Raw genomic sequence first — 25,607 nt, 5'->3', positions numbered from 1 at the left:
GCTCTAGTATCAATACAACCATTTTGCATATCTTTTCTAACACAGGAAGGTGGTGTTGGCTTCTATCAACACTTTAGAGGACAAGTCTTGCTTGTAAGGATGTGTTCACAACATTCATTCCTGATAAGCATTTCAATGCAGGTTATTTAAGACACACTGTCTCCTCCAAAATTCATGAATGCCTTTATTTCATAAACTTTGACTCTAAAGTTGACTCAGTCACCAAGGATAGGCCATAAAAGAGACTACTTATAATCTAGCTGAGATGATGGTGAATAGTTTCGTTTTGGAAAGGTAGTTGGGACAAGATAAGAAGAGTTTGTGAACTAAAGTAAAATGGAACTGGATCAAAGGCTTGTCTCTGCCCCTGACTGTTGGTACATTTTTCAAGCAAGTCAATTTCCCCAGGACTCAACTGACTATTCTTTTTAATAAGGAAAAAGTGTTCACCTTTACTGTATTATTCTGATGTTTGTAATAAGTACAAAGTATTTGGTGCATTCTATGGCAAACACAAACATTAAGAAAATAGAAGTTATTAAATTAGGAGCAAAACAGACTCCCCAGAGTTGGCAATGATGAACCCACAAAAGACTTAATCATGATGGAGTGAAAGAAACAATGACAGATTTCTGAGCATAAGGGAACTCCTGGAAGCTGTTTAAAACACAGCACTTAGCAATAGCATGAGCCTTTTCTGGGGATTTGATTCTATCTGTAGGGGGCCTTTCCATTGCTCCACATTATCCTCTCCCCATTTGTTTGACTGTAGGTTGCTTTTATATAGTGTCATTAAGGGGCTTGTGTACGTGTGTTTGTGTGTGTGTGTGTATGTATGTATGTGTGTGTGTGTATGTGTGTATATATATGAGAGAGAAAGAAAGAGAGAGGGAGTGAGAGTGAGTGTGAGGTAGGAGGGAGGGAGAGAAGGACAGAGAGAGAGACAGAGAGAAAGGCAGAGGGAGGGAGAGAGGGAGAGAGAGGGAGGGAGAGAGGGGGAGAGGGAGAGAGGGGGAGAGGAAGAGAGAGAGAGAATGGGGCAGAGAAGCCACATACCAGAGGGGAAACTGAGACAGTTGTAGAAATAGAATGAGAGCTAAAATTTTGACAAGAATGTAAGAAAGAACATCAAGCCAAACACAAATAAAGCTTACACTGAGATTATCAATGTCAGAATTAATTGGGTTCAACAGAGTGCGCATATTATGTCAAATGACACAGTATTCCAGATGCAGAACTGGCTCAGACAGCTCTCTGTCCTCTTTGGGAAGTCAGCTATATGTTTACCATCTTCCTACAATGGAAATGGAGGTCACTTTGAGGTTCTCCTACAATAGGGACATGGAAGAGCTGCTGTAAATCCTCCATTTTCCCCATGTGATAGGCAGATAAACGCTGAGTTTGTGTGCTACTTAGATTCCCTTGGATTCCAGCTTCTAAAATCCCTTTGAGTTTCTTGACTGTCATGTTTTTTTACATCAATGACATGGGCTTGACATATAGGAATGATGCTTTGCAGAAAATATTCTGTTAAAACTCAGTAGTCTTTTTGCTTTGACTGTATACATATAATCTGATTCTACAGTCCTTAAGATTGTTGATGCTTTGGGGGTAAATACATCAATAAGTCAGTAACTCCATTTGTCTTTCTTTTTCTTGCGCTCTCTCTTCTATTTGAAGTGAACAAACCTTTTGCAAAATGAGTAATTACTATTAACTCAATTTAATTTGTATATTTCACTTTACTCTTTCCATTTTTGTTCATGTCGGGAACAACTGCATTATTAATCATCATGTTCTCTGACTAGCTTAAATATGTATTTTATCCTTACGGTATCCTCATGAATTGGAGAGGACAGAGTTTTTGTTTCCCATCTGTTAGAGGAGAATTAATGAATCTCAGAGGAGTGAAATAGCTTGAAGGAGGCCACAAGCATTGTACAGGAAAATATCTCCAGGGTCCTGTTTCACTGATGTCTATATTGCTTCAACTGAAGCCTTTAAGATCCTGTAAAAGTACAGTGGATGACCAAGTGGGATTTGCATGATCATTTGCATGTATTAAGCTCTTTCATCTTTTATGTTATGATGTGGTGTTCTTGTTCTATAATCATGTGAATTGAAGTCCTATTCATGTAGGTTCTCACTGTGGAAACTGAGGCCAAGTTAAATACCCAAGTATTTCCATTTCTTCTGAAAATGCCAACAGCATTTGCTCCTGCTCATAAGACATTTCTGCCAGATAAAAGTAAGGAGACTTGGCCATTGGAAAGTAGTCTTATAACATTTTCTTTTAAGTAATAATCAAATGGACAAGACTAAAATCCATGGTCATGAAGGGACATTTATATAGTCAGTGTCCCTCACAATAATCATGGCTAATCCAAGCAACATTTACAGTGCATTCGATAAACAATCTTCATTTTGGTGAGTGAATAGAGCAGGAATGATTAACTTGGAAATTAGGGCTCCGAATCTGGGTCAGAGGCAATTGATTTTATAAAATCAAGAAGTTTTTATGTTCAAACCCCACTCTGACTCCTGTGCCTGGCTTCTTTAAACTGCCTTCTCTCAGTTCATTGCTCCTACACTGAGCATGTGAAAGTGACTATTTTTGAAGACCCAAAGATTTCCAAGGTCTGGCTCCCTTTATTCCCAAAACCAAGCAATGATTTCTTAGCATCAATTAAGCCCAGCACTGACCCAAGGAAACAAGAGCCTCACTTAGTATTTATTCGGTGACATGCCTTTCCTATGATTTGCTTGTTATGGAAGTCTCAAGACTCTTATGGGAGAAAAAAGAAAAAAAAACTGCCTAGCATTCCAACACAGGCTCTGAAGCCAGACTTTCAGGAATCTAATAGTGCCTGCTCAGTTTTACATCATCTCAGCCACTGGAAAAGCCTTTACTTAACCCTTTCTGAGATCAATTTTGTTGTCTATAAGATAGTTAGCATTAGAACCTGTTTCCTAGAATCATTTGAGGGTGGACAAGGACTAGCAACAAACATGCTGAGATTCTAACACCACTCAGAAGGTAATGACCTTTCCATGTATCTTTCCATCAGCCATCATTATAGTGATCCTATTCTTGTAGAAACACGCCCAGAAGTTGAGAAAGAGAGAGAGAGAGAGAGCTCTAGGCTCCTTTCTGTGGCTCTTTGTATACCTTTTACTTTCAACTCCGACACCATACCTCATACTGGTGATGTCCATTCCACCTAGTCCTTGAAGCAGAAGAATGAGTGGATTCATCTCTAAATCCTCATCTCACCCATACCAGGTTCAGGTAACAAGTAATGGGAATCACAACCACAGCCATAGTGAAGAAGTCTTACCTTTGGAACAGATATAAGACAATGCCTATGTGAGGAAAGGAAAGAAAGGCATATACCATAACAGGAAGTTTAAGAGATGAACCGTAGCCTCAGAGATTATCAAACCAAGGAGGAAATTCAGTAGCCCCACCTGGACCATAGCTCTTATGATGCTGTCAGCATTAGCAGCAGGAATAATGATATTGTTTCTATCACTGAGAAATGTCTATGTTCCAAACAGTATAGTAATTGCTTATTGTGCTGTCTATAATACTTTTGATAAGTAAAATTGGTTTAGCATGCTTATTTTCCCAAGAAGTATAGCAATTCCATGAGGGATAGCTCAGCAGTCAAGAGATGTTACAGACTACCTAAATTTGGCTACCAGAATCCAGCTCAGGAGACGCACATATGACTTTAACTTTAGCTCCAGGAATTTTTAGAGCCTCTTTTGGCATCTGCAGATACTTGTATGGAATGTACATACACAGTCCCAAACATATATAGACATAAATAAAATAAATCTCTTATTTCAGCAGCATATATACTAAAATTGTAACAATAAAGAGAATATTGGTTTGGCTCAGGTAAAATGATCGCACAAATTCACAAATCAGTGTATTTTGCATTAGTTGTTATGAATGTTGCCAGTCAAACCACAACTGTGTGATTTGGAGAGGTCATCCCCAAGGCTCTCTGTAGTAAGTGGCAGGCAATAGTTGCCCCTTAGTCACAGCCTTCAGTCATCTCAACATTATAGTCAAATCACTTTTAAGTTCCTTGAATAATTGTATTTGAACCTGAATACTTGTTTTAAAAGAAGAAAAAGGAAAAAGGTAAAAAGAAAGGAAATAAATTTAAAAAAGCACAGTGGTCAACCTAGACAAATGTTTAGCAGTTTAGAGGTAAATATTCAGTATTAAAGTGCCTTGGCTCCCAGACCATTTTCCTTCTGCCTTACCATGATGGATCTTCTGGCTCTCCATCCACCTCAGTTTATCTGAGAAACATGGGAGAAGGAAAACAAGAGTCAGGAAGGGAATGTTGGAGGCAGTGACCACAGTTCTGTGCCTGTTTGGTGTCTTGTGTACATCAGTTAATCTCATATCCTTCCTAGTGGTGAGAAATGTAAACTCTGCATCCTTTTCCAGACTGTTGGTAACAGACTCCCACCCCAATTCCGTCTTCATTCTCAATCTACTCCACCTTTGTGGGGGACACCTGTTTTCTCTTTGACAGTAATATGCAAACTATCATTTGTGTTGGTCACTCACAAATTGATGATGCTAGAAAAAGACATCAAAGCCAGTGAGGAGACTGAGCCATGGGTCAGGTGCAATTGTTCAATGTGGTTGGTAGTTTTGAGGCAGCCCAGATCACTCTACATGGGTCTGCTGCAAGGGCACAACCAATGTCAGCTAGACCAGATCAACCCATGCAACTGAAACCTCTAACGCATAATTAAAATTTCCTAGAAGGCCTACAGATAAAGGACAATGGAGAGCCAGGACCTAAAATGCAAGTTTACAATTTGATCTTCATTGCTTTTGAAATTAACAAGACTGAAATCTTGTTGACATTATAAAGAAAGAACAGATGTTAAAGATACCTGTCCAAAGCTGATCAGCTATCAGTAGAATGTCTCACTGCATTGATAGAGAAACTAGATTCCCAAAGGAATAAGAGACCTGCCCCAGGTAGAACAGCCATTTGCCTGAGCAACATCTAAATAGCAAGTCTATTCAGAGCTCCTAATGGTACTCTGTTTTTGTTTTATTCCAGCCATATTTCTCAGTGAACCAACTCCTGCCCACTTTCTCAAACACCTCGGTCATCCCCACTCACCCAATTAGAGGACAGATGCTGCCATTAAGAAACAAAACCAGATTATGAAATAGGACCAAAATTGGCCATATTTAGAAGGGTGTTTTGGATCTGTGAATTCTGTCTTTTCACTTTACAAATGGAAATACTGAAGGAGACAAAGAAAAAAATGATATGCAGGGTGAACAATGCTTTTCAATGTAATTCTTGAATGGCACTGGTTAGACTGGAAGCCGCTATAATCATCCCATTCTTTTTAAATAATCACATCTCCACTTAAGTTTTTTTTTTTTTTTTTTTTTTTTTTTTTTTTTGCTTCTTATACTCTCTCAAACTCTGATCTCTCTTCCTTTGATCTCATCCTTCTAGTATCCAAGCTGTACTTTTCTCAAGGAGTGGGATTAAGGCACATTTGGGAGTATTGAAATACCACAGTGAATAAGAGCATTTGATGCATAACCATGATGACTAGTGTCCAGATCCCAGCACCAATGTAACAATCCAGAAATCCCATCCCATTCAGATCTGTAAAACCAGCTCTAAAGAAACAGAGACAGGAACATTTCTGAGGCTTACTAGCTTTCCCCATATGTGAGAAACACACGAGCCCCATGAGAATGAAGAAACCCTGCATGATAGGAATAGAGAAAGTGATAGATGAGAACACCAGTGCTCTACCTTCTCTATATATGCATATACCTGCACTTACACATAAACATAAACTCACGTGCATATGTACATACACAAATGTTGTTGTGTAACATACACTTGGTTTGAAGTTTCCTGGATGTCTGCAAGTGGCCCTGTTCCTCAAGTGTTAGTGGAGGGCTCACCCATAAATGGGACATCTATATTATACTCACTACCTTGATGGGAACACCGCAAAAGAAAGGGTCATGCAATGATATATATGTCAGTTGCATTCTATTGCTCCATGAAAAAATCTAGCTTGCCCTCAGTAGTGTCATTCCTCCCTTACCCCTTTATTCTGTACCTGACTCTGGATTAGGTCACAGAGCCATGGGGCAAAAAGATCATAGTTGCAGTTATAACAGGAAAGCATGCCATGCTCCATGCCCTGTGGCATCAGAGAGTTGCATTTCTAAGCAGCAGGGACACAAAGAGTAAATAGGAAAGTGAACAGCAAGTAGTTTCCCTGGTCTGTGATGATAAGTGATGACTGAGCTGCAAGCAAGTGAAAATGGAATCATAAGAAGATGACAAGGAGGGAGGTTGGTAGTCAGAATACTAAGCTGATGAAAAAGATTGTACATATCCCGTATCCTCCTAAGGCAACAGAGCAGCCATCTGTTATGCTCTGAATTTATGTGTGCCTGCTTCAACATGAGATGCTGCAGACAAAATAATAATAATAATAATAATAATAATAATAATAATAATAATAATAATAATAATAACTGGCCCCAGACTTCTGGAAAGATGGAAAAGAGTCATGGAGATTGTCTCCTTTGACATATCAAACCCTATAGATAAATTAAAACAACAAAGGAACAAACAAAAAACTACTGTGTCTTTGACTTTTCAAAGCCATAAAATATACTTTGTGCTAAGTATGTTTTTCTTCTACTAAAACAAGATTTCTAATGGGCCTCTCCCATTCAGGAGCAACAAGAGCTCAAGGATATGTAATAGTTTCAGCAACAATAAATGTGACAAAAACCATGCTAAGGATTTAAAAATATATCTCTTGAAATTTCCAGCTGATTCTTGGTCTCAATCTTATTATATGTAAGTAAAAGACCCCAGAGAGAGAAGCAACTTATACCACTTTTAGTAGCAGATGCAGTATTTGGATCAAGAACAGGAATCTTCCAGGGCCGACCACTTTAGCAGCCCATCGGCCATATTTAAGGGAAGAGCACTGTTCATTTTGGAGTGCTTTAGATAAAATAAATCTAGTTTCTCATGATCAGTGGGATTCTGTTGATTCTATATAAGAGTTTATGAAGAGAGGATGCAGGCACCATGTAGTGAGAGCACTGTAAATAAGGCATAAGAGACAAGAGTAAGTATTTTAAAGCCAACCCAGCTCATCTGTAGCTGGCAATACTGAGTTCTAGTAACTAGCATGATGGAAATTTGCTTAATTGAATTTCCTTATGGGAACCACTTTAATGAAGAGATTAAACATTTTTTAGGTCTGCATTATTAACCACATACAAATGTGTGTTTTTAATGTGCTTAAGGATATTTCAAATTCATTTTACCTTTTTTTTATAATACCTGCTTGGAAATGTAATATCCTCATTATAGGAAATTCAGAAATATCAGAGGAGTAAAAAGGGTGAAAGTTTCCTTAAAATGGTTTTAATATGCACTAAGGAATTATACTGCCAAAGCTGACTAAAGTGTTCTGGTGGCTCTGGTAGACAAAAGTCTTTAGTCCTAACCTTGGCTACCCCAGAGACTAGGCCAGATATTTGGCACAATTCCTTTAGTTTCTGAACCTTGGCTTACTCTTCTGAAAAATGAAGGTGGAAAGAGCTGAACTAAAGGATCTTTAAGGGCTTTGTCTGCTCTGATGTATAATAGAATTCTATTTTGGATAATTCCTCAGCTCAAGTTCACCATGACTATTTTGCTGGCAATTACTTGTCATGAGTGGAAGGTTTTCCCATTGGTATTCTAAATAAAATCATCTTGAATTATGAGTATTAAATTTATATGTTCATTAGACCTTCCTTACTTCCTTCCTTCATCTCTTCCCTCTGTCCGTTTATTCAGCAATTAACCTGTCCTATATCAGTTTTATTATGATCTATTTTATTATGATCCGAGGTTTTTGATAAAACTGCAATTAAAAAAAAGATAAAACCAAAACAAAAAAATCCAAAAAAACCATTAAGTTTAGTGTGAAAAACAGCCAAATAAAATATTGATATCCCACTTATGAATTAAATTGTCTTTACCAACTGGTCATTAAATGCTTCCATGGGTGTGGTGGCATATTTTAGGTGCTGGGATGTAGCCCTAACAAGAGAATTGAAGTATATCTGTTAAAAAAGTGTTGACACTGAAGAGAGATGCAAAGGTGAACAGGTATTTCCAATCAGGATGTTAACATGTGTCCCGGCAGAGAAACTCTTTTTAGCCTATCATGCAGAGGCAGAGTGGGAAACAGTACCTACCCAGGGAAAGGGTAAATAACCCTTAGTTCTAGCTGCCAAAGGCTTTGCATCTGACAAGAAGGAAATGCTTAGTTGCAAACAGAGGAGAATTTGCTGAATCAGCAAAATAGGAAAGCAAAGTCAATAAAGCCAATAGCCATGGCACTGATGGAGATGTTGCCAGAGACAGCCACTCCACTGCTAATAGCGATCATAGCCAAGATTAAAACAAGCAGTCTGGAGAGCAGAGGTTAGGCTTTTGGAAACGCAGAGCAAAATGTCTAAATCTTGGTGTTCAGAATTGATAAACATTTAATCCAACTCTCAACTTTGTATCTGGACAAACTCATGTCCATGAGAGAAACAAATAAAGAGAAAATACTTGTGTCTTTACAGTGTATGTGGGCACTACCAGGCACTATCTTGGAAGAGGAGGAAAGGAATACATTGACCATTGACTCCTGTCTACCTAAGCTATAGCCTGTATTCTTCTCAACCTTCATCTGTTCTGTAAGATAGTAGTAGCATCGCTGTCATTTCATTCCCAGTGTACAGGTAAAAAAAACTGAGACCAAAGAGATAAAGCAGATTCTAACCTCCTCTACTTCTCTAATCACACAACTAGACAGCATTAAAATCTGGTCTGTCTGCCTGTTCCCAACCCTGTGGGCTTTGCCTTCTGCCTACTTCCTATTCTCTAGGCAGCTCTATGGAAGCCCCTAGGGTGGCTGCTTCTCATTTGCAAGATACATATTTGTTGTATAATGAGTGACAGTAATTAATGATCCATCTGAATTAAAAAAACTTGTTTAGTAAGCACACCAGGAGGAAAGAGAAAAATATAGCAGTGCCCTTTTACTGAACAAACTTCTCACTGTCACAAAGATCCCCAACATACACAGGAAGGGTGAATGAGCTGAGCCCTTTACGGAAGAATCACTGATGGGCTAGGTGAAACCAAAGGAGCTTTCTCCTTGCTCATTGTAGCACGACTTCCTTTCCCTTTTCTAAGAGAAACTGTTTTACCTCTCCTGTTATGAATCACGAGGTCTGTGTCTTTTGGCAGATCATAAATCAGTTTAGGGAGTCTCGAGGACAAATCCCGCAACTTTTAATCTTTAATATTAGACATGTTTAAAGTGGTGAATATTTCATGAAGGGGCTGTTGCATTTTAACACATCATTAGCAAGTTCTGACCCTCCCCCATTGGTAAATTACTGCTATCCAAATTCAAGGCTCTCAGCCCTTGAGTCAATTTTCCTTTCCTCCTGCAAGAACCAGTTTATTAGAACACACATACCGCACACTTATGCAGCAGACCACCCTAGACAGATAGTTGGAGGAAGCTTACAGAAAACATTACTGCCTGCAAGAAGACCCCCCGATGATCTGCCACATGTTCAGAGGAAAGGAAAGGTAGATATATCTATTCTGTTTCTCCTCTGTCTTTCAACCATCTTTTGAATATTTCAGATTCTATCCCTGATCCATTCTTGGAATACCCTCTTACTGCCTTTTCATTCTGACCAATATTTATGAAGTCCAGGCTGTTTTTCAAATGCTTTCAAGGTGCTAGCCACACAAAAATTGAGACACATTCTAATACATAGAGTAAGTTGAAGGTTTTCCTGTTCTCTCAGAATGCTTTATGGAAGGTCAAACATATAACACTCAGGGTTCCTTGATGAAAAGAGGAAACTTACTGGATAAATAGAAATGCTTTGAAACAAGCAGTTCTGGGAAGAGTTTCATAGCCTTTTGTTTATGTGGTTTATACAATATTAATAAAAAAACAATAATCCATAGGATATATGGTAGGTATAGACAGCTACCTGTAACCATGGTGACCTGATTTCAATTCCATAAACCCCTATAGCAGAACAAAAGAATTGGCTGATTCCTGCAAATTTTCCTGTATCTGGCACAATAAATAAATAAATAAATAAATGTAAAAATAATTAAAGACTTAATTCACAATTTATATTTCATGGAGGTTGAGCTTGTTAGCACACTTCCTTGGAGACTCAGAGTCCTCTTCCATGGATGAGGATGGCGGAAGACTTGGTTTTCTCGAGGCCAGTTGAAATAAATCTACCTGGCCACCAGAGTTGATTTGTGGACTCTTACCAAAATCCTCAACTCTCAAATGTGATTTCTCAGTGTCTGCCTGCTACCAGCCTGTTTTTTTTCCATTTCTTTCTTTTTTCTTAACTTTCAAGAAGATTGAAAAGATGAAATGCTAAGAAAAATTAAAAGCTAAAACCCAAAAAGTCCCTCAATCTTCCATGTTAAATACTGCATATCCTTCACCACACTGTGACAAGTTTGGATCATGACAAGTAGAATCTCTGTGATTCACCAAAAGATGTGAAGGAAGGAAATTTGACATCAATAGTCAGGAAATTTGTTAAACATAGCTGATACCTAATTGCTCATTGAACTCAGGTGGTTGCGTACTGGGGCTGTCTCTCCTCTAGGCAGCAGGATAATCCTGGGAGTTTCTAATGTTTCAAGATGAGTATCACAGAATGATGATTCCACACACTGTTAGGCCACCAGGTTGTCCTTCTTTTCGGTGTAAGTATTGGTGTTAGAACCTAAGTCAAGTGCTTTCCCATTGAGCTCCAGCCTCAGACTTGCAAGTTTCTCAAAACAAGATTGGGAGGGAATTGTGTGCATCATCCACATGGAGAATCACCCCACTGTGAATACTGTATTCCCTAAATTTATTTTTTTTATAGAATATATTTTTGGCAAAGCATCTGTCAACATTTTACAAGTATACCTTCAGTGGAAAAATAATGAATTTAACCTTAAAACTTCACACTTTCAGAAATGCACTGAGCAGCCATCATAAGTATCTAGTGGAACCTTCTGAAAACTGCTGTAGAATTCTGAACTTTGGAAATAAACAAGGCATGCTGAAATAAACTTGGACAACAGGAGGAGAAACTTTGCATAGTGTTGACTGGTTGGGGGCCCTCCTGTAAACTCATACAGACATGGCCAGGGAAGAAAACAAAGGTGCACAGGAGTGGGTGGATAGATATAAGGAAGGAAGCACACAGGAGATAAAGAACAAGACCAGAGCAGGAAAAAAAAAAGAGATCAGGGGAGAGATGAGAAGACAAAAGCAAACAAGTAAAAGAGATAAACTGCTTGCAAAACACCTTTTCCAAAAGAGAAAATCAAAAGTTTCTTGAAGGAGTTGGCACTATATACACAAAGGAAAAAAGCTGGCTCATTGTACTGAAAAACATTTAATTTTCTACTTGTACAATACATATACAATATCATACTATATAGTCATATACATACAAGTATATGTAATCAAATATGTAGATATATTTTGAAAATAGGTCCTCTGTTACTGCTTGACTATTTCCTGTTTTCCTTATCAAACTGTTAACCACTGACAAATGTCTTTTTTCCTATGTGTCTGTGGTATAGAGTTGAGAGCTTTAGTTGAATGTGTTCAAAATGTATTAGATGGACAGATGAATTGTTGAATAAAGGGATGAGCATATGTATAAACTCTGTGTTAACCACAGTATTCAGAGGATTCTGGACCCTTTTCATAAGTCTTTTCCCAAATTAGCAAGTTGATTACTTTTCCAGGAAAACAAGGGAAGCAAGAAACAGCATATGCATAGAGGTAATGTATCAAAATGTGTTTGTTTTTGCTTCCAGGGGAGTGCAGTTGTCATGAAGGTTACGCCCCTGACCCAGTCCACAGACATCTATGTATTCGCAGTGACTGGGGTCAAAGTGAAGGGTGAGTGACTCAAGACCTCTTTGCAGGGGAATAGAACACACATTCATTTACACCCTGGTCTAGAATTTGCAAAGAATAAGAAACTGCATAGTACAAAGTCCTAATGAGATCATTTTTACTAAACCTCTTTCCAAAGGTTCTTGAAGAGTGGCTAGAAAGATTCTAAGAGCCAGACTTAGTGTACTACTACAAACAAAGTGTATCTTCCAGACACAACAGAGTAGCTTCTCATATGAACTCACAGGAATTGTGATAGTATGTAAAAGACCTGGGCAAGGTCAAGCAAGATGAAATAGCAGTATGGAATGGGGAAATGTGAGCATGAAGTTCCACCCATAACTGAGCAGATATTAGCATGATGATAGCTTCTGATAGTTTTCTTAAAATGTATGACCATTGGTAGGTCAGTCTCTCTCCTGGGAAGGTCTCATTCCCAAGAGTATTTGATCAACGCAAATTACACATGAGAGGTTGGAAAACAGGGAAGCAGAGAGAGAACATGAAGCTGGGTTGGTAGGGAGGCAAGAGTAGAGATTAGGTGAGTAGAATATTATCAAAATACCTTATATGAGATTTTCCAATAATTAATAAAATATTATTTTAAATATAAATCAAAACACACTGTACACACTATATACACACACATGCACACACAGACACACACACACGTCTTCATACATCCCAGTGAAAAGTGAAGCCTACTTCTGCTGAATCACACTTCAGTACTAGTGGCACATGACTGATGAAGCTTCTAGAGATCAAGGGGGCACTGATGCTCTGCTCATACAGAGAAACAGGAAATAATAAAGTATGCAGAGGAGGAATTGTGTTTTTGAACATGAACTCAGAAATAGAAAAGTGAACTTAATAAACGTGTTGAGTCCTCTGTAAAGTGCCTAAGACATTCCTTTAAAATGTAGAATGTCACTTCCAGCAATTAGTTCTATGGAATATTATTGTATAGCTTCTGTTGAACAGTTGGGCTGCTACTTACTTCAGACTAATGCCATGTCTTGTCTTCTTGCCTTCCTTTATATGCATTATTTCCTTAGACCTTGGCCTTACACAACACTGGAGAGGGGCTATGATCTGGTGACAGGAGAGCAAGCCCCTGAAAAGATTCTCAGGTGAGTTGACAGTCATTCTGGGATATGATACTGGGGAAAGGAGAAAGGGTAGACAAAGGTGTGTTTGTCCAGTCTTAGAATGTTGATCCAGAGTCTCACTGAGTATAAAAGAACTCTCACTGGCACTGATGTAGCATCATGGTCCGGTTGCTATGGGAATCTGATTCTTGTTTGTCTGGTTTCTAGACTTATAGGCACAGCTACTTAAACTAGAGAAGACATTAAAGGTTATTCTATCTACCCGCTTAAAAAATATTTTACAACCCCAAACTCTCTTCTTATTACCTCTGCTTGCCACCTCTACAAAACTTGTGTAAAATGTCTATATTTAACCAGATAAAGGTGTACAGTGAATTAAGCAGCAGTACCAGCAGGGAATGAAATATTGGTTTGAATTGATTTAGAGACCACACTCTTACCCTCTGTGCCAGACTGCTCCTTGTGACTCTTTATGGAACTCCTGCTGGGCATCAGGACTGCAAGCAAGCAGAGCTGCAATAGTCCCTGTCTTCATAGTGTCCACTCATTAGTCATGAAAAGATAACAAGCTCCACAAGACAGTACAAGGGCTGAGTGATGCATAAACTTAAGAAGCAAACATCCGAATATGAGCAAATCTGGCTAACACTGTGCCTTGGGGAAAACAGAGAATTCAAGTTAGATGGAAAGATAAGAAAATGCCCTATAAGGGAGGGAAGAGGGTCCCCCTTTTTCTTTTACTCTTTGCTTCCCGGGGAGTTCCCCAATGGAAACTCTTACATTGCAGGTCTACTTTCAGCTTGGGCCAAGGCCTCTGGCTTCCGGTCAGCAAAAGCTTTGTGGTTCCACCGGTGGAGCTGTCCATCAACCCCCTGGCCAGCTGCAAGACTGATGTGCTCGTCACAGAAGATCCTGCAGATGTCAGGTAGGGAAGTCATCTTTAAGACCCTGTGTAGAGGACTTCTTGTGGCTGCAGAAGTCCTCCTGTTTCAGAACAACAAGCACTCTCACAGAATTCAGTAATGTTTTTAGAGGTCTGGAAGATGTAAAGAATGTTGTCAAATACATCTGTTCTTAAATTCTAGAAGCACCTTCCATAGTTGTGCAGCACTGGCTTGTATTCTACCACCATGGCTTTCCTTCTGGAATTTGATTTAAAAATAAAGAGAAAGAAAGAAAGGAAGGAAGGAAGGAAGAAAGAAAGGAAGGAAGAAAGAAAGAAGTGAAGAAAAACTTTCTATGCCTGATATGGCTGATACATGATCTCACTCACTGTGAGATTTATTATGGATGAGCTTATCATAAAACCATCATTAATTAGCAGTATGTTGGAGAGTCTTGAAAGCTTGAAGGGGGGACTGTTTTCCATTGTGAAGATGACATTCTGGAAAATCAACAAGATCTGCACTCCCAATCTGTCAAACCCTTTGAAGCACTCATAAAATGAATGTGACTGCATCACTCCTGTACCTTACAAATAACTTTCTTTCCGACTTCCTTTCCTTTCTTCTAGTTAGTGGTTTATACATTATGCTGTCCCATTATGTGATGTACATCTCAAGGTCAAAGAAAATAACTTCCTGAGCTTTGTAATCCCCAGTTCCTAGTATATATTGGACATCTACTAAATGTTTATTGATTTCATTAAGTCACGGGTCTTAGATTTGATCCTAGTACAAGTCTAGATTTTTTCTAGTGTAGACTTACTTCTCTGTCTCCAATTTGAGTAAAGGAAACCCTGTGGAAATTATGATGTAACCATAAGTGGGCTCTAGTCTTAATTATAAAAGCAGCTTGCCTGTAGCTTACTGATTTGTTAACTAAAATCAAAACCTGGCACTGATGACTACCTATGACTATGATCCTACCACTCAACTGTTGACCCTGGTTCACTGTAAATAGAACTGTAGTGAACATGTTTTTGTTATCTTCTGAGAAATCCTTGAGAGGTAGCTTTCAATATCTGCTACATTTCATGTGGAAAGATGAGATTAACATGCTTTTCCAGGCTATGCAGTCTTTAGAACAATGATCTTTTTTAAAAAAATGATATAATATTGTGGCAGAAGAGAAGCCTCAGCAGTTAAAAACGTTTTCTATTCTTCCGGGGGACACAAGTTCAGTTGTAAGCACCCACATTATGTGATTTATGGATATATCCCTGAAACTACAAATTCAGAGGAATCCAACATCCTCTAGGAACTTCAGAGGCACCTGCACTCATGTGTATGTACCAACACATGCACGCATAATTAAAATTTTTAAAGAGAATTTAAAAACTAAGGTAATAAATGAATAGCATTTATAAAATGCAGAAGCAGGTTATTAAAAACTAAAGAACAAAAATATTTTCAAACATACAAACTGATTCATTATGGTTCCATCATTTTCATTTGTCTAAATATAGAAATAGAGTAGATAGCATTTGAGAAAAGCTTGTTAAAGACTCTGGGCATTACATATTGCAAAGCTAGAACAAGGTGCATTGAATAGATACTCTAGGTACTCTAATGATCTCAGCTGAAACCCTGTGAAAGACACTCTGCTCATTTTCTACAATGCTCTACGTGGTTGAGATTGTTCTCGGGATTTTAATGAAAATACACATTTCAGATGGTACTGTGTGTGTGAGCAGCCCATTTTCTCCATGTGTAAGCAATATGATGCAACCAATTCTTACTTTTCCTGTTTCCAGTTCTTTGTCTGTAAAATGAAGATAGGATGCCATTCCTATCAAGTATAAGAATAATAGCTCATACCCTCTGATGGCAACCTGTGCACTAGATCATTTACTGATGCAACTGCATTTTATCTTTATCTCATCATCTAATGTAGCTAGGCTGTTATTTACATTATATTTATAAATATGAAGTAGACAGACAAAACATGAACTTAAGGCCTGGATTGTGTTCTTCTTTGGAAGTGATAAAGCCCCGTTTTGGCTTTTAATCAGCAAGAGCAGACAAAGATTATAGTCTTCCATGGAAATGATTTGTACTAAGTTAGTGGAATTTTCAAAGTTACATTAATAAGCCTTGTTTGACATAGCATTGCCCAGGCAAGCATATCATGAGTATTTAAAGAATTAATAAGTTCCAGTCGGGTAATATGTTAGAAAATAATAAATAATAGATCATAATTATAGATAGCCAATATAAGTGACATGGAATTACAGCAAAGAGATTAAAATGAAAACTGTGGCAAATGAGCTTAGGAGAGACAGAATGCACATTACAGTAAGATTCCAGGAGTGACTTGAAGGTGCATTGCAAGTTTGGGCTGGGATTCCAAACCTGTGATAAATTTGAGTGAAAAATATGAGACCTTTCACAACCAGATCCAGAGCAGCAGTAACCCATTGTGTTAGCTGAATTTACTATAACTAATATTATCAAGACATGGTGAGAAAAAAACTAAATGTTTTATATACCTTTCACAAGAATGTAAATTAGTTTGACCACTGTAGAAACCTGTCAAACAGAATCTACTCATATCGGACGTACAGACATCTAATTATTGACTTCACCACTGAGTATTTATATAACAGAAATGTGTGTGTGTGTCTCTGTGTGTGTATGTGTGTAATAGTACTGAAACACAAAATCCAGACATAAAAGAATATACATGTTTTTATAATGATTTGTATTATTAGGTTTACTGATCTGTAAAAAGACTTGTATTACTTTGGGTAATAGAAGGTTAATGACTAAGGGCAGGCTGGAGGGCTTGTGCTGATGAAGTTTGATATTTTCCTCATAGCCATGCTTTTATATACATTTTCCCCAAACATTCTTCAAAGTACACATTCCTGTGCAAATGTTTTATTTTGATTAAAGATAAAGTTCAGTGTTTAAAGGTACAAACCTAGTAGCCCGGCTGAACCGGCCCCGTTCACACTTTCATTCCATCACCCTCTTGCATTCTAAATTTACTGTAGTTCTGTTTACCCTTGAGGACATTAAAGATAGGAAAATTTTTGGTTTGCAATTGTTTTGTTTTCTGTTTATTTTTATTGTTGTGTTCTTATAATGCACAATAAAGAGAGAAGATTAAATAGTCTAATAAAGTGCTGAACTTGACAATGATTAGCTCTCTAGAGACAATAATTATCATGCCTCTGATGGTAGCATAATGGATTTTCTCCTCTTTTACTTTTTAATTCTTTTCTCTTTCCCTTGCAAAAGGGTGCATCCAATTGATGCATTTTCAAATCAACAGAGTCTTGGCATTGAGTGCTTGCACTAATCTTTGTGTCATAAGATTTAGGGAAGAATTTAAATGAGTATGTGCAGTCTCCTGTGGTTTGCCAGGCCGGTGGCTTTATGGACATGGGCATCTCTATTAAATAAGTAAAAAAAATCATGTGTGGGTAATCAGAGGATGCTTTGAGAGGTAAAAAGGAAAGAAGTTATTTTCAGAAGATTAAAAGAACATTGGTTATTAAGGGTAAATTGTAGAAAAGGCTTGGCTGGGCAAAATCTAAGGTAGAAAGGAAAGATTTCAAGTCAGAGGGGTAAAGTGGCAAATGAAGAGAATTCTTCTCTGGAGGCCTCCTGTTCTTTAGTCTGCCCAAACACAAAACTGCTAACAATGAGAATTTCAGTGCTTGAGACAAAGGTGGGGTAGCTAAATTTCTTATGAATTCCTTCCCCTTCTTAAAAGAATGAAAACAACTTGTACCTGGTGCCTCTTGTGTGCTAGGCACAGTGCCAAGCACCCTACTGTTACAGACATGAATAAGACTTACCTCTGCTTTCCAAAGTCTCATGGCTTAGCAAGGAGTGTGGAACAAGAGGCTGACTTGAGAAAGAAAGTAAAAGTCCCTTGTGGAGAGGGAAGCACAGCTAACACCGCTTCTTGCTGCACACTGGGCCTTCTTCACGACTTCGCCTGGAGCTGGATCTTCTTATAAGAGAAATGTGAGAATAGCTATTGTAGTGAGAATAATAATCATCCACAAAGCCCAGCATTTGGAGCTTCTCAGTGATTTTTCTATGATCTCAATCAATGAAAATGAAATGGTGAAGTGCTGTTAATTCCTGAACAATGTTGAGAGAATAATGGGACATCAGGATGCAAGCTAACGTTGCACACTTGGTGATCGTTTTCACATTGACTTCTTTCTGAATAGAATTAAGAATTTCTTCTTGTTCTTTTGCCCTTTCAATTCCATGCCCTGAGAATTTATTGAACACTTAATATGTAGAGGGCTGTCTAGTAGAAACACAAAATATAAAGCAAGGATTTCATTGTATTAGATAAGACAAATGCACAAAAAAAAAAAAGATGTAACTTGTGGTATTCAAAAATGAGGGAAATTTCAAGACAGAAAGAAAACACAATGCTAGATATGGAACATCTGTAGGTTAAAAGGGGGGATTGTAGACATGCAAATCTCTGAGTTAAATATTCAAGATGTCAATTGGTCACTCACTGGTCTAAGATTACCTGGAAACCTGTTAGAAACACAGATTCACACAATTCATCTATGATAGATTGATAGTAGTACCCAAAGGTATGAGGACCTAATGTTTAAAACTTGTAAATACTATTTGTTTTTATATTTTAAAAGTTTTTTTATAGATGGTATTAAGATTCTTTAACATATCCTGGATTTCCTGGCTTACGGATATGGCTGAGAATATCATAGCAAATGCTCTTATAAGAGAAAAGCAAAGGGCATTTGACACATATAGAAGAGATGGTGTGAAGGAATAAAATGTTAATGTGTTACAGTCATGAGTCAAGAAAGCCAATAGCCAGCAGAAGGTAGTGAACATAAAATCAAGATCACATGCACACACACACACACACAAACACACACACACACACACACACACACACTCCTCCCATCTCTACAAGATGGCTGACCTTGATTTCACACCAGAAACACTAATGTAAGCCTTCTCCTTATCAGTCAAGCCACCCAGTTTGTGTGATTTTTCCATCGCAAACACAGGAAACACCTACTGCATCAAGTATTTTGGAGATCAGCCCGCCAGTTTAATGTAGCAGGTTTTTGGAAGACTCGGATACTCACTGAAGTTTGAAACCATGTGTACTAGAAAATGAAACGGAACAGAGTATCCCTGCTCAAGTAGAAATAGAATATATGAGGGCTTGGTCGCTCTAGAGTAGCCCTACCTCCTGGTATAATAGGATAATATAGTCTCAAATGTAACAAGGATGCATTAGTCCTATCTTTTTTCATCCTTCCTTTCTATTTTTAATCTGTGTTGCCTTCTCATCCATACTGTTGTGCTAAAATCCAGTCTTATAACCTGAGACATTCTGCCAGAGTAAAGATATATATATATTTCTCCGTGGTTCCATATGCCTGACACTACAGTACTAACAACAGCTCAGGTAAGTCATGTCACTTGCCCATGGCCACAGCCAATAAATGTGAAAATCAGGATTTGAATCCTCACAACTGGACCCTTTGAGCCCATGTTCCTTGTCGGTAGGCTTTGATGCCTCTGGCCAATCATGGGACTGGAGTCACTGTTTCAGATCAATGCTTGCAGAGGCAAACTGCTTTCCTCACCTTGTCCTGAATGACAAGTTCACTCTCTAAACCAAAATGTTAGAGACCATAGCTGCATGCATTGTGATTATAAGTAGTGTAGTCCCCAGGGAAAACTCAGAACGTAGAGTATGGGATAGAGAGCAAGAAAACACTACAAGTTTCTGACACATGAACAAAAGGCCTGAGGCTGGGGCTTGCACTTCAATCTGACTGCAGTAGAGCAGAAAAGGATGCATGAGAAAGACTCAGGGAGAATATTAGAGAAAAGCCACTCGTGCTATTTTCTCCCACCTCTCTCTTTTCCAAGCTGTAGACCATATAGACTAAAGGCAGTGCCTTTAACCACTATATTCTGTAAATGTGAGCCACTCATGCTAAGGAGAAATCTTAAGAATACCCATGCTGGGTGCTTGCCTGTGTGGTAGATGATGTGCTAGCTCAAAAACTGTCAAGAATAGCAGGTAAGAAATCATGGGAAGGGCACAGATTTTTGGAGTCAAATACAAGCTGGTCGTGAGTTCTGAATGCATAACTTGGATGAAGTCAGTTTCCTATTCTGAAAAACCCCGAAGGTAGAAGCTAGTGGTCTCTTTCATATGATGATGTATATTGAGGGGCTTGCATTTCACAGGATGAGTAATTGGTGTTCAGTAAGTGAAAGGAATATTTATCTATGTATATATGTATGTTCTTGGCCCCTGAAATAAAATCTCAAGCTGTTGGACTCCTCCCACCTCTTATCCCTCCCCTATCAGTTCTTCAGCAATGAGTTTACTACCCCAAGATTATTGTGCAAAGTGAGTAGAATAGACATTCATGAAAACTGCATAGTCTTAATTTCCAGTTCTACCACTCACTAGCTAACCTCAGCCAAATTACTGAAGCCTTGCTACCCTCTATTTCTTATCTATAGGTGAGAATAACAATCACAGTCATAGCTTTAGAAGGTCCAGAGATGTAAACTACATCTTAATTGCATACTTGTAAATGACAGTGACTAGCTGTGTCTGGTCATTGTGTCATCTGTGTCTGGATCTGACTAGACCCTTTACAAGTGTGAATTCTGACTCCTTCCAATTCGTGGAATAGTTACTGTTTATTTCCAGATGGGGAAGCCAAGGAGTTACATTCTGTACACAATAGTACTTGAGTTAGTACACCAATATTTCAACTGAGACTATTAATCTAGTGCTTCATGCTGGCTGCTGTGGACGCATAGGAAAGTCTCAGTAAGATGGGGGAAATGGTTACTGGCTGTCCATCTTCATCTTAACTGACAATTTGGTTATTGTGAACAAGTCTTCTTTCTTAGTTTTTAATTTTTTATTTTTTAAGCTTAAAGGCATGTGTGCTTGTATGCATACAGGTACACATGTGTGGAAATGCATATATATGTGTATGTGTGTGGAGACTAGAGGACAACATGAAGTGCAATTCCTCAGAAGCCATTACGCTGTTTTTGAGACAGTCTTTTGGAGCTCTAGTATACACTGAGTAGGTTAAGCTGGCTGAACAGGGAGTGGGCACCATGAATCTGTACTCACCAGTCTGCCTGATGGCTGGCCTTTTGTTTTGGACTTATTTCAGTTTGGTTTGGGTTGGGTTTTCATTTTTTTAATCATGGTTTTGTTTTTGGTTTTGTACTGAAGGGCCAAACTCAATTCTTTGTGCTGTCCCTCTAACTGAAGGCATGGATCCTTTCTACAAATGTAAAATAAAATATAAATGGGTAAAAGAGAATGTAAGTAAATAAGGAGTCCCTTTGATAGTGAGCTTGGTTCACAGATTGTGGGATCTGGATTTGCCCTGGACCACCAGATTCCTTCTTTGTTTTGGAAGATAAAGCTCCTCTAATGAAAGTCTGTGCATAGGCCACCACACTTGCTACCACGTGGAGAAATTCTCGACTCTCTTCCCCTCCTTTCCAACTTCCTGTCATTCATCCAGTGAGCCTGGAGACAGATATATTTTTCCCATTTTAGTTTAGCGATCATAATAAAAGTGAAGTCTATTAGGATGAGTTTCTGCCCAGGCTCTGTAAATCTCTTCAAACACTTCGCAGCATGGGATTTCTGTTAGTCTTTGCCACAGGGGAAGCTGTACCATGTACCAATGGGCAGCCCAGGTGTAGGGCTCAAGACACAGCCTCTGCTAAATGAAACTCAAATGGAGACTTTCGAATATAAATATTGAAGTGACCCAGGTTGGATAAAGGGGAACCAGTTAGCTAAGCTTCCATCTTACATACAGGAAATGCTAAATTATTAAAATTTTAATAAATGTAATAATAAATATTTGATGTTGAATTATAGACGGCTTTGCAGTTACAGTGGAGCTGAGAAATGACTTGTTATATCTGCATTAGAAGTTAAATACTTTTCAAATGGGACTTGTGAGGCTGCTGCAAGTCTCCACATCTTCAGACTAAAAGGAGAGTCAGACATAAAAGTACGTACACTGGGCAAGTACACTAGGCTTTGAGTGAGGATTTGAGGGAAGCCTATGGCTATTGCCTATTTCCAACCAATTCATTTATTGTCTGTGGATGAATATGTGGAAAAAGTGGTCAATGTCGAAGTCTTTCTTAGTTATTCTCCACCTTATTTTGAGGGAAAGAGTATCTTACTGAACCTGTAGCTCATGGATTCATCCAGACTGTATGATGAGTGAGCTACAGGGATCCTCCTGTCTCTGCTTCCCTAGCACTGGGATTTTTACCACGTGCTACTACAAATGATTCTTGTTGCTGTGTGGATTTTATGTGGTCATTGGATATCTAACTCAGGTCATCTTTCTTACATAGCAAGTATTTTAGTAATTGTACCATCTTGCCAAGCTGAAACCCTATTTTTAATCTAGTATTTAACTGATAAAAAATTTGACATCCTAAGGACTTAAGCAGAACAGTTGGAGGAAAGGCATTGGAAATGAAATATAGACTTGTGACCTCTGCTCAATCCATCACACTTATCATCCCTTCATTCAGCACACTTTTATGCTTGGTATAACTCAGAGTGATTTTAGTTTCAGGGAAAAGCAACTTGGTTTGAATGACTCAATTAGACTTGCATTGGAACACTGTCCTGGGAAAGGTGAGAGTTAAGCTCACAAGGGAGATGACATAAAGATTGAAGGATTACATACTAAGATTCTGTCTGTCTTTCTTCATTATCTGTTATGAAGGATTTATTCTCTCCTACTATGTAACTCACTCCTTCCCATTCTCTACTGCCTTCCATCTTGCAAGGGAGTAGTAGTAATACTCATGTGTCATTAAATATGTATGCTTCTTGATACAAAGGAGTAATGCTTTTCTTGCATGAGATATGTTTTGTAGAATTTCAGAGAAGGTATATTATTGGTCTGATATGTATTAGATTACCCTTGGCTTATTCATTCATCCTGAGGTGATAGTACCACATAGTACAGACACTGACAAAGGAAAGATCAAGGAGACAGACACTCCATCCCATGTCACCCAATCTATCTCTGGTATTCTTCTTATCAGTCTATCTTATAAGTTGAATTAATCAGAGATGGTAGATATCAGACTTCCCTCATGCCAACTAAGTATGCACTGCCTCAAAAGTTTATGATGGGAAGATTTCTAAGATGAAAGTGGGTGCTTCTAAGTTTCTATCTCATGAGTTTATGATGTTGTTCCCTTGTCAGATTAAGAGAGATTATTGGTTACTGAGACACAAAGAAATGACAAGCATAGTGAAAGGGATGTTTAAGATGAATTAATAGTAGAATTGCCTTATTCAATGTGTTTTATTGATCTGTTATCTCAAGAGACATATTTAGCCAAAATCTGTTCTTGGGGCTAGTGTATTTGCTGAGATAAATTTCTGGATTATAGCAGGAAGCCTCCTGTGTAAGTGCTTCCTGGATTCTGTCTGACATAATCATCACCACTCCGATTAAAAATGAACTCTAGAATAGAAATTACCTGGATGAAAGGAGTCTCAAACCCTGCCATAGTGTTCAAATGTATCTGTAAATAATAACAGACTCACAGAAGACAGACACTTTCCCTCATCAAGCTCATTTCAGATAGATACTCCTAAACTGATAGGACACACCCTTCCCTGTACTTTTGTCCTAATCTCTGCTGTGTTGTGTGTATTGGTTTCACAGATTTTCCTATAAGTTCTCTTGGATTCATATTCATAAGCAACATTTTCAGTTATGAAAATAGTAACTCTGGAGCAGTAAGGATGAAAGAAGTACCCTAAAAGGAACAATTATTTTTTTCATCTAAACCCCACGTCCTGAGGCTAAGTGGAATGATACTTTCCTTCAATATATAATATCCTTCTGTATAAGTAACAGAACTTTTGCACACAAAACACAATCACACACATACCAGGGATGATGAGGGACAGAGAGAAGGGCATACAATACACACACATACACACAGAGAGGCACGCAAATACACACACATACACACACACACAGAGAGAGAGAGAGAGAGAGAGAGAGAGAGCATCATACCACATGATCAGAAGGATTCAGTTATTCCAACGAGCAGCTTTAACTTCTTTTCTCTCACCAACAGAATAAACCAGTATGAAGGAGATACCGAGCACCAAAGGGATAGTGTGCTCAAATTGGAAGCATGTTCCCCCAAAGTTTTAGGAACATTCTGAAGAAACAACAAAGGACATGCAGCATGTTGTAACTAAATCCGTGACTGAGTCAGCTACAGGTATCAGTGAACCAAGATGAGGGCCATGTTTCTAGAACACATAATAATTCCCTGGGACTCTGACAGTCAGTCAGGGATATAAGCAACTCATTGTGAACTTTCATGAAAGGTGCTAAGAAGTTCTGCCTCACTCAGTAGGAGAAGTAAATCCAATGGAAAACCAGATGAAGAAGCTCAATGAGGTAACCCATCATTTCGAGGTCCAGGTCAATGGAAGGTTGAACTGAGGGGAAATCTTGGGAAGTGCTCAAGAGATCCATCTGTACACCTGTATCCCAGGCTACTGACACTGACTTACATTTTCTCAAGTAGTACCCTGTCTTTCAGAGCCTCTTTTACCCATGGACAAGTCACATGCAAATTTTGTAGTTTGAACCATTGCTGTTCTAGGCCTAGAACCAACTCTACTACTCTCAAATCTGAATGCTTAAGAATAAAAGTACAAACTATGTAAGATGACACCCATTTCCCAATCTACAGCTAGGAGGCCATCATTTTGGTTGCCCCCTTCTCTTCTCATATTCCCTTTTGTTCTTTTCTCAAAATGACAAGCACTCTGCTAGACCCTTGCCTCCTTCAGTGCTGGCCATGGGCATGATGTCACACTTTTCTCCATTACCCATGGTCTACTCTTCCTCATCCACTAGTTTTGTGGCAGGGCCACTTCTTCTGAGAAGCTTTTCATGAATTTGTCCTCCTGGCATCTATTTCCTATCCATTTTTGCTTTGTTTACCTTTCCAGAAGTATCTCATCCTAAATTAGAAAACAGTGCTCTGAGTATACCAAATTGTGTAGAAGGACCCCTCTCTAATCTAACCTGGTGGTCTGTGGGATCCTGAAGGTCATACATTAAATCTTAACCATTCAATACATCATAAGCAGTTCAGAGAAAGGCTCCATAACATTTTATGGCTCTAATTTGATGTGGTTATTTTGATACCGAGAAGGTATTCTTATGTTATCAATAAATATTTCTGTAGATACTCCTGTGCTACCTCCAACTATCACCTGATCCCTCTCTATATAAATAACCTGCTTCACAGTGCATACTCTGCTGTACTGGAGCAAGCTACATTTGTTCAAGTAATTTCATGTAACAGTGGCACTTTGGAACAAGTGGAATAAAAGTATATGGAATAAAATCAAAATGAGAGCCGGGCGGTGGTGGCGCACGCCTTTAATCCCAGCACTTGGGAGGCAGAGGCAGGCGGATTT

General features: G+C 38.5%; 1 protein-coding gene across 6 annotated transcripts in view; it reads left to right on the top strand.

The window, feature by feature from the left end:
• Nucleotides 1-25,607, top strand: part of Astn2 (astrotactin 2) — a 1,002,270-nt gene that overhangs the window by 445,732 nt on the left and 530,931 nt on the right. For 5 of the 6 annotated variants that reach the window (XM_031377658.1, XM_031377656.1, XM_031377659.1 and 2 more), the window contains 3 exons: nt 11,961-12,045; nt 13,098-13,172; nt 13,939-14,076. In XM_031377658.1, coding sequence (XP_031233518.1) covers nt 11,961-12,045; nt 13,098-13,172; nt 13,939-14,076 — 298 coding nt within the window. The remainder of the gene's footprint in view (nt 1-11,960; nt 12,046-13,097; nt 13,173-13,938; nt 14,077-25,607) is intronic. The other variant, XM_031377657.1, reaches the window with a different exon arrangement.

Source organism: Mastomys coucha, unplaced genomic scaffold (genome assembly GCF_008632895.1).
Source record: "Mastomys coucha isolate ucsf_1 unplaced genomic scaffold, UCSF_Mcou_1 pScaffold18, whole genome shotgun sequence".
Lineage (NCBI taxonomy): Eukaryota > Metazoa > Chordata > Mammalia > Rodentia > Muridae > Mastomys > Mastomys coucha.
This window is presented reverse-complemented; position numbering and strand designations above follow the sequence as displayed.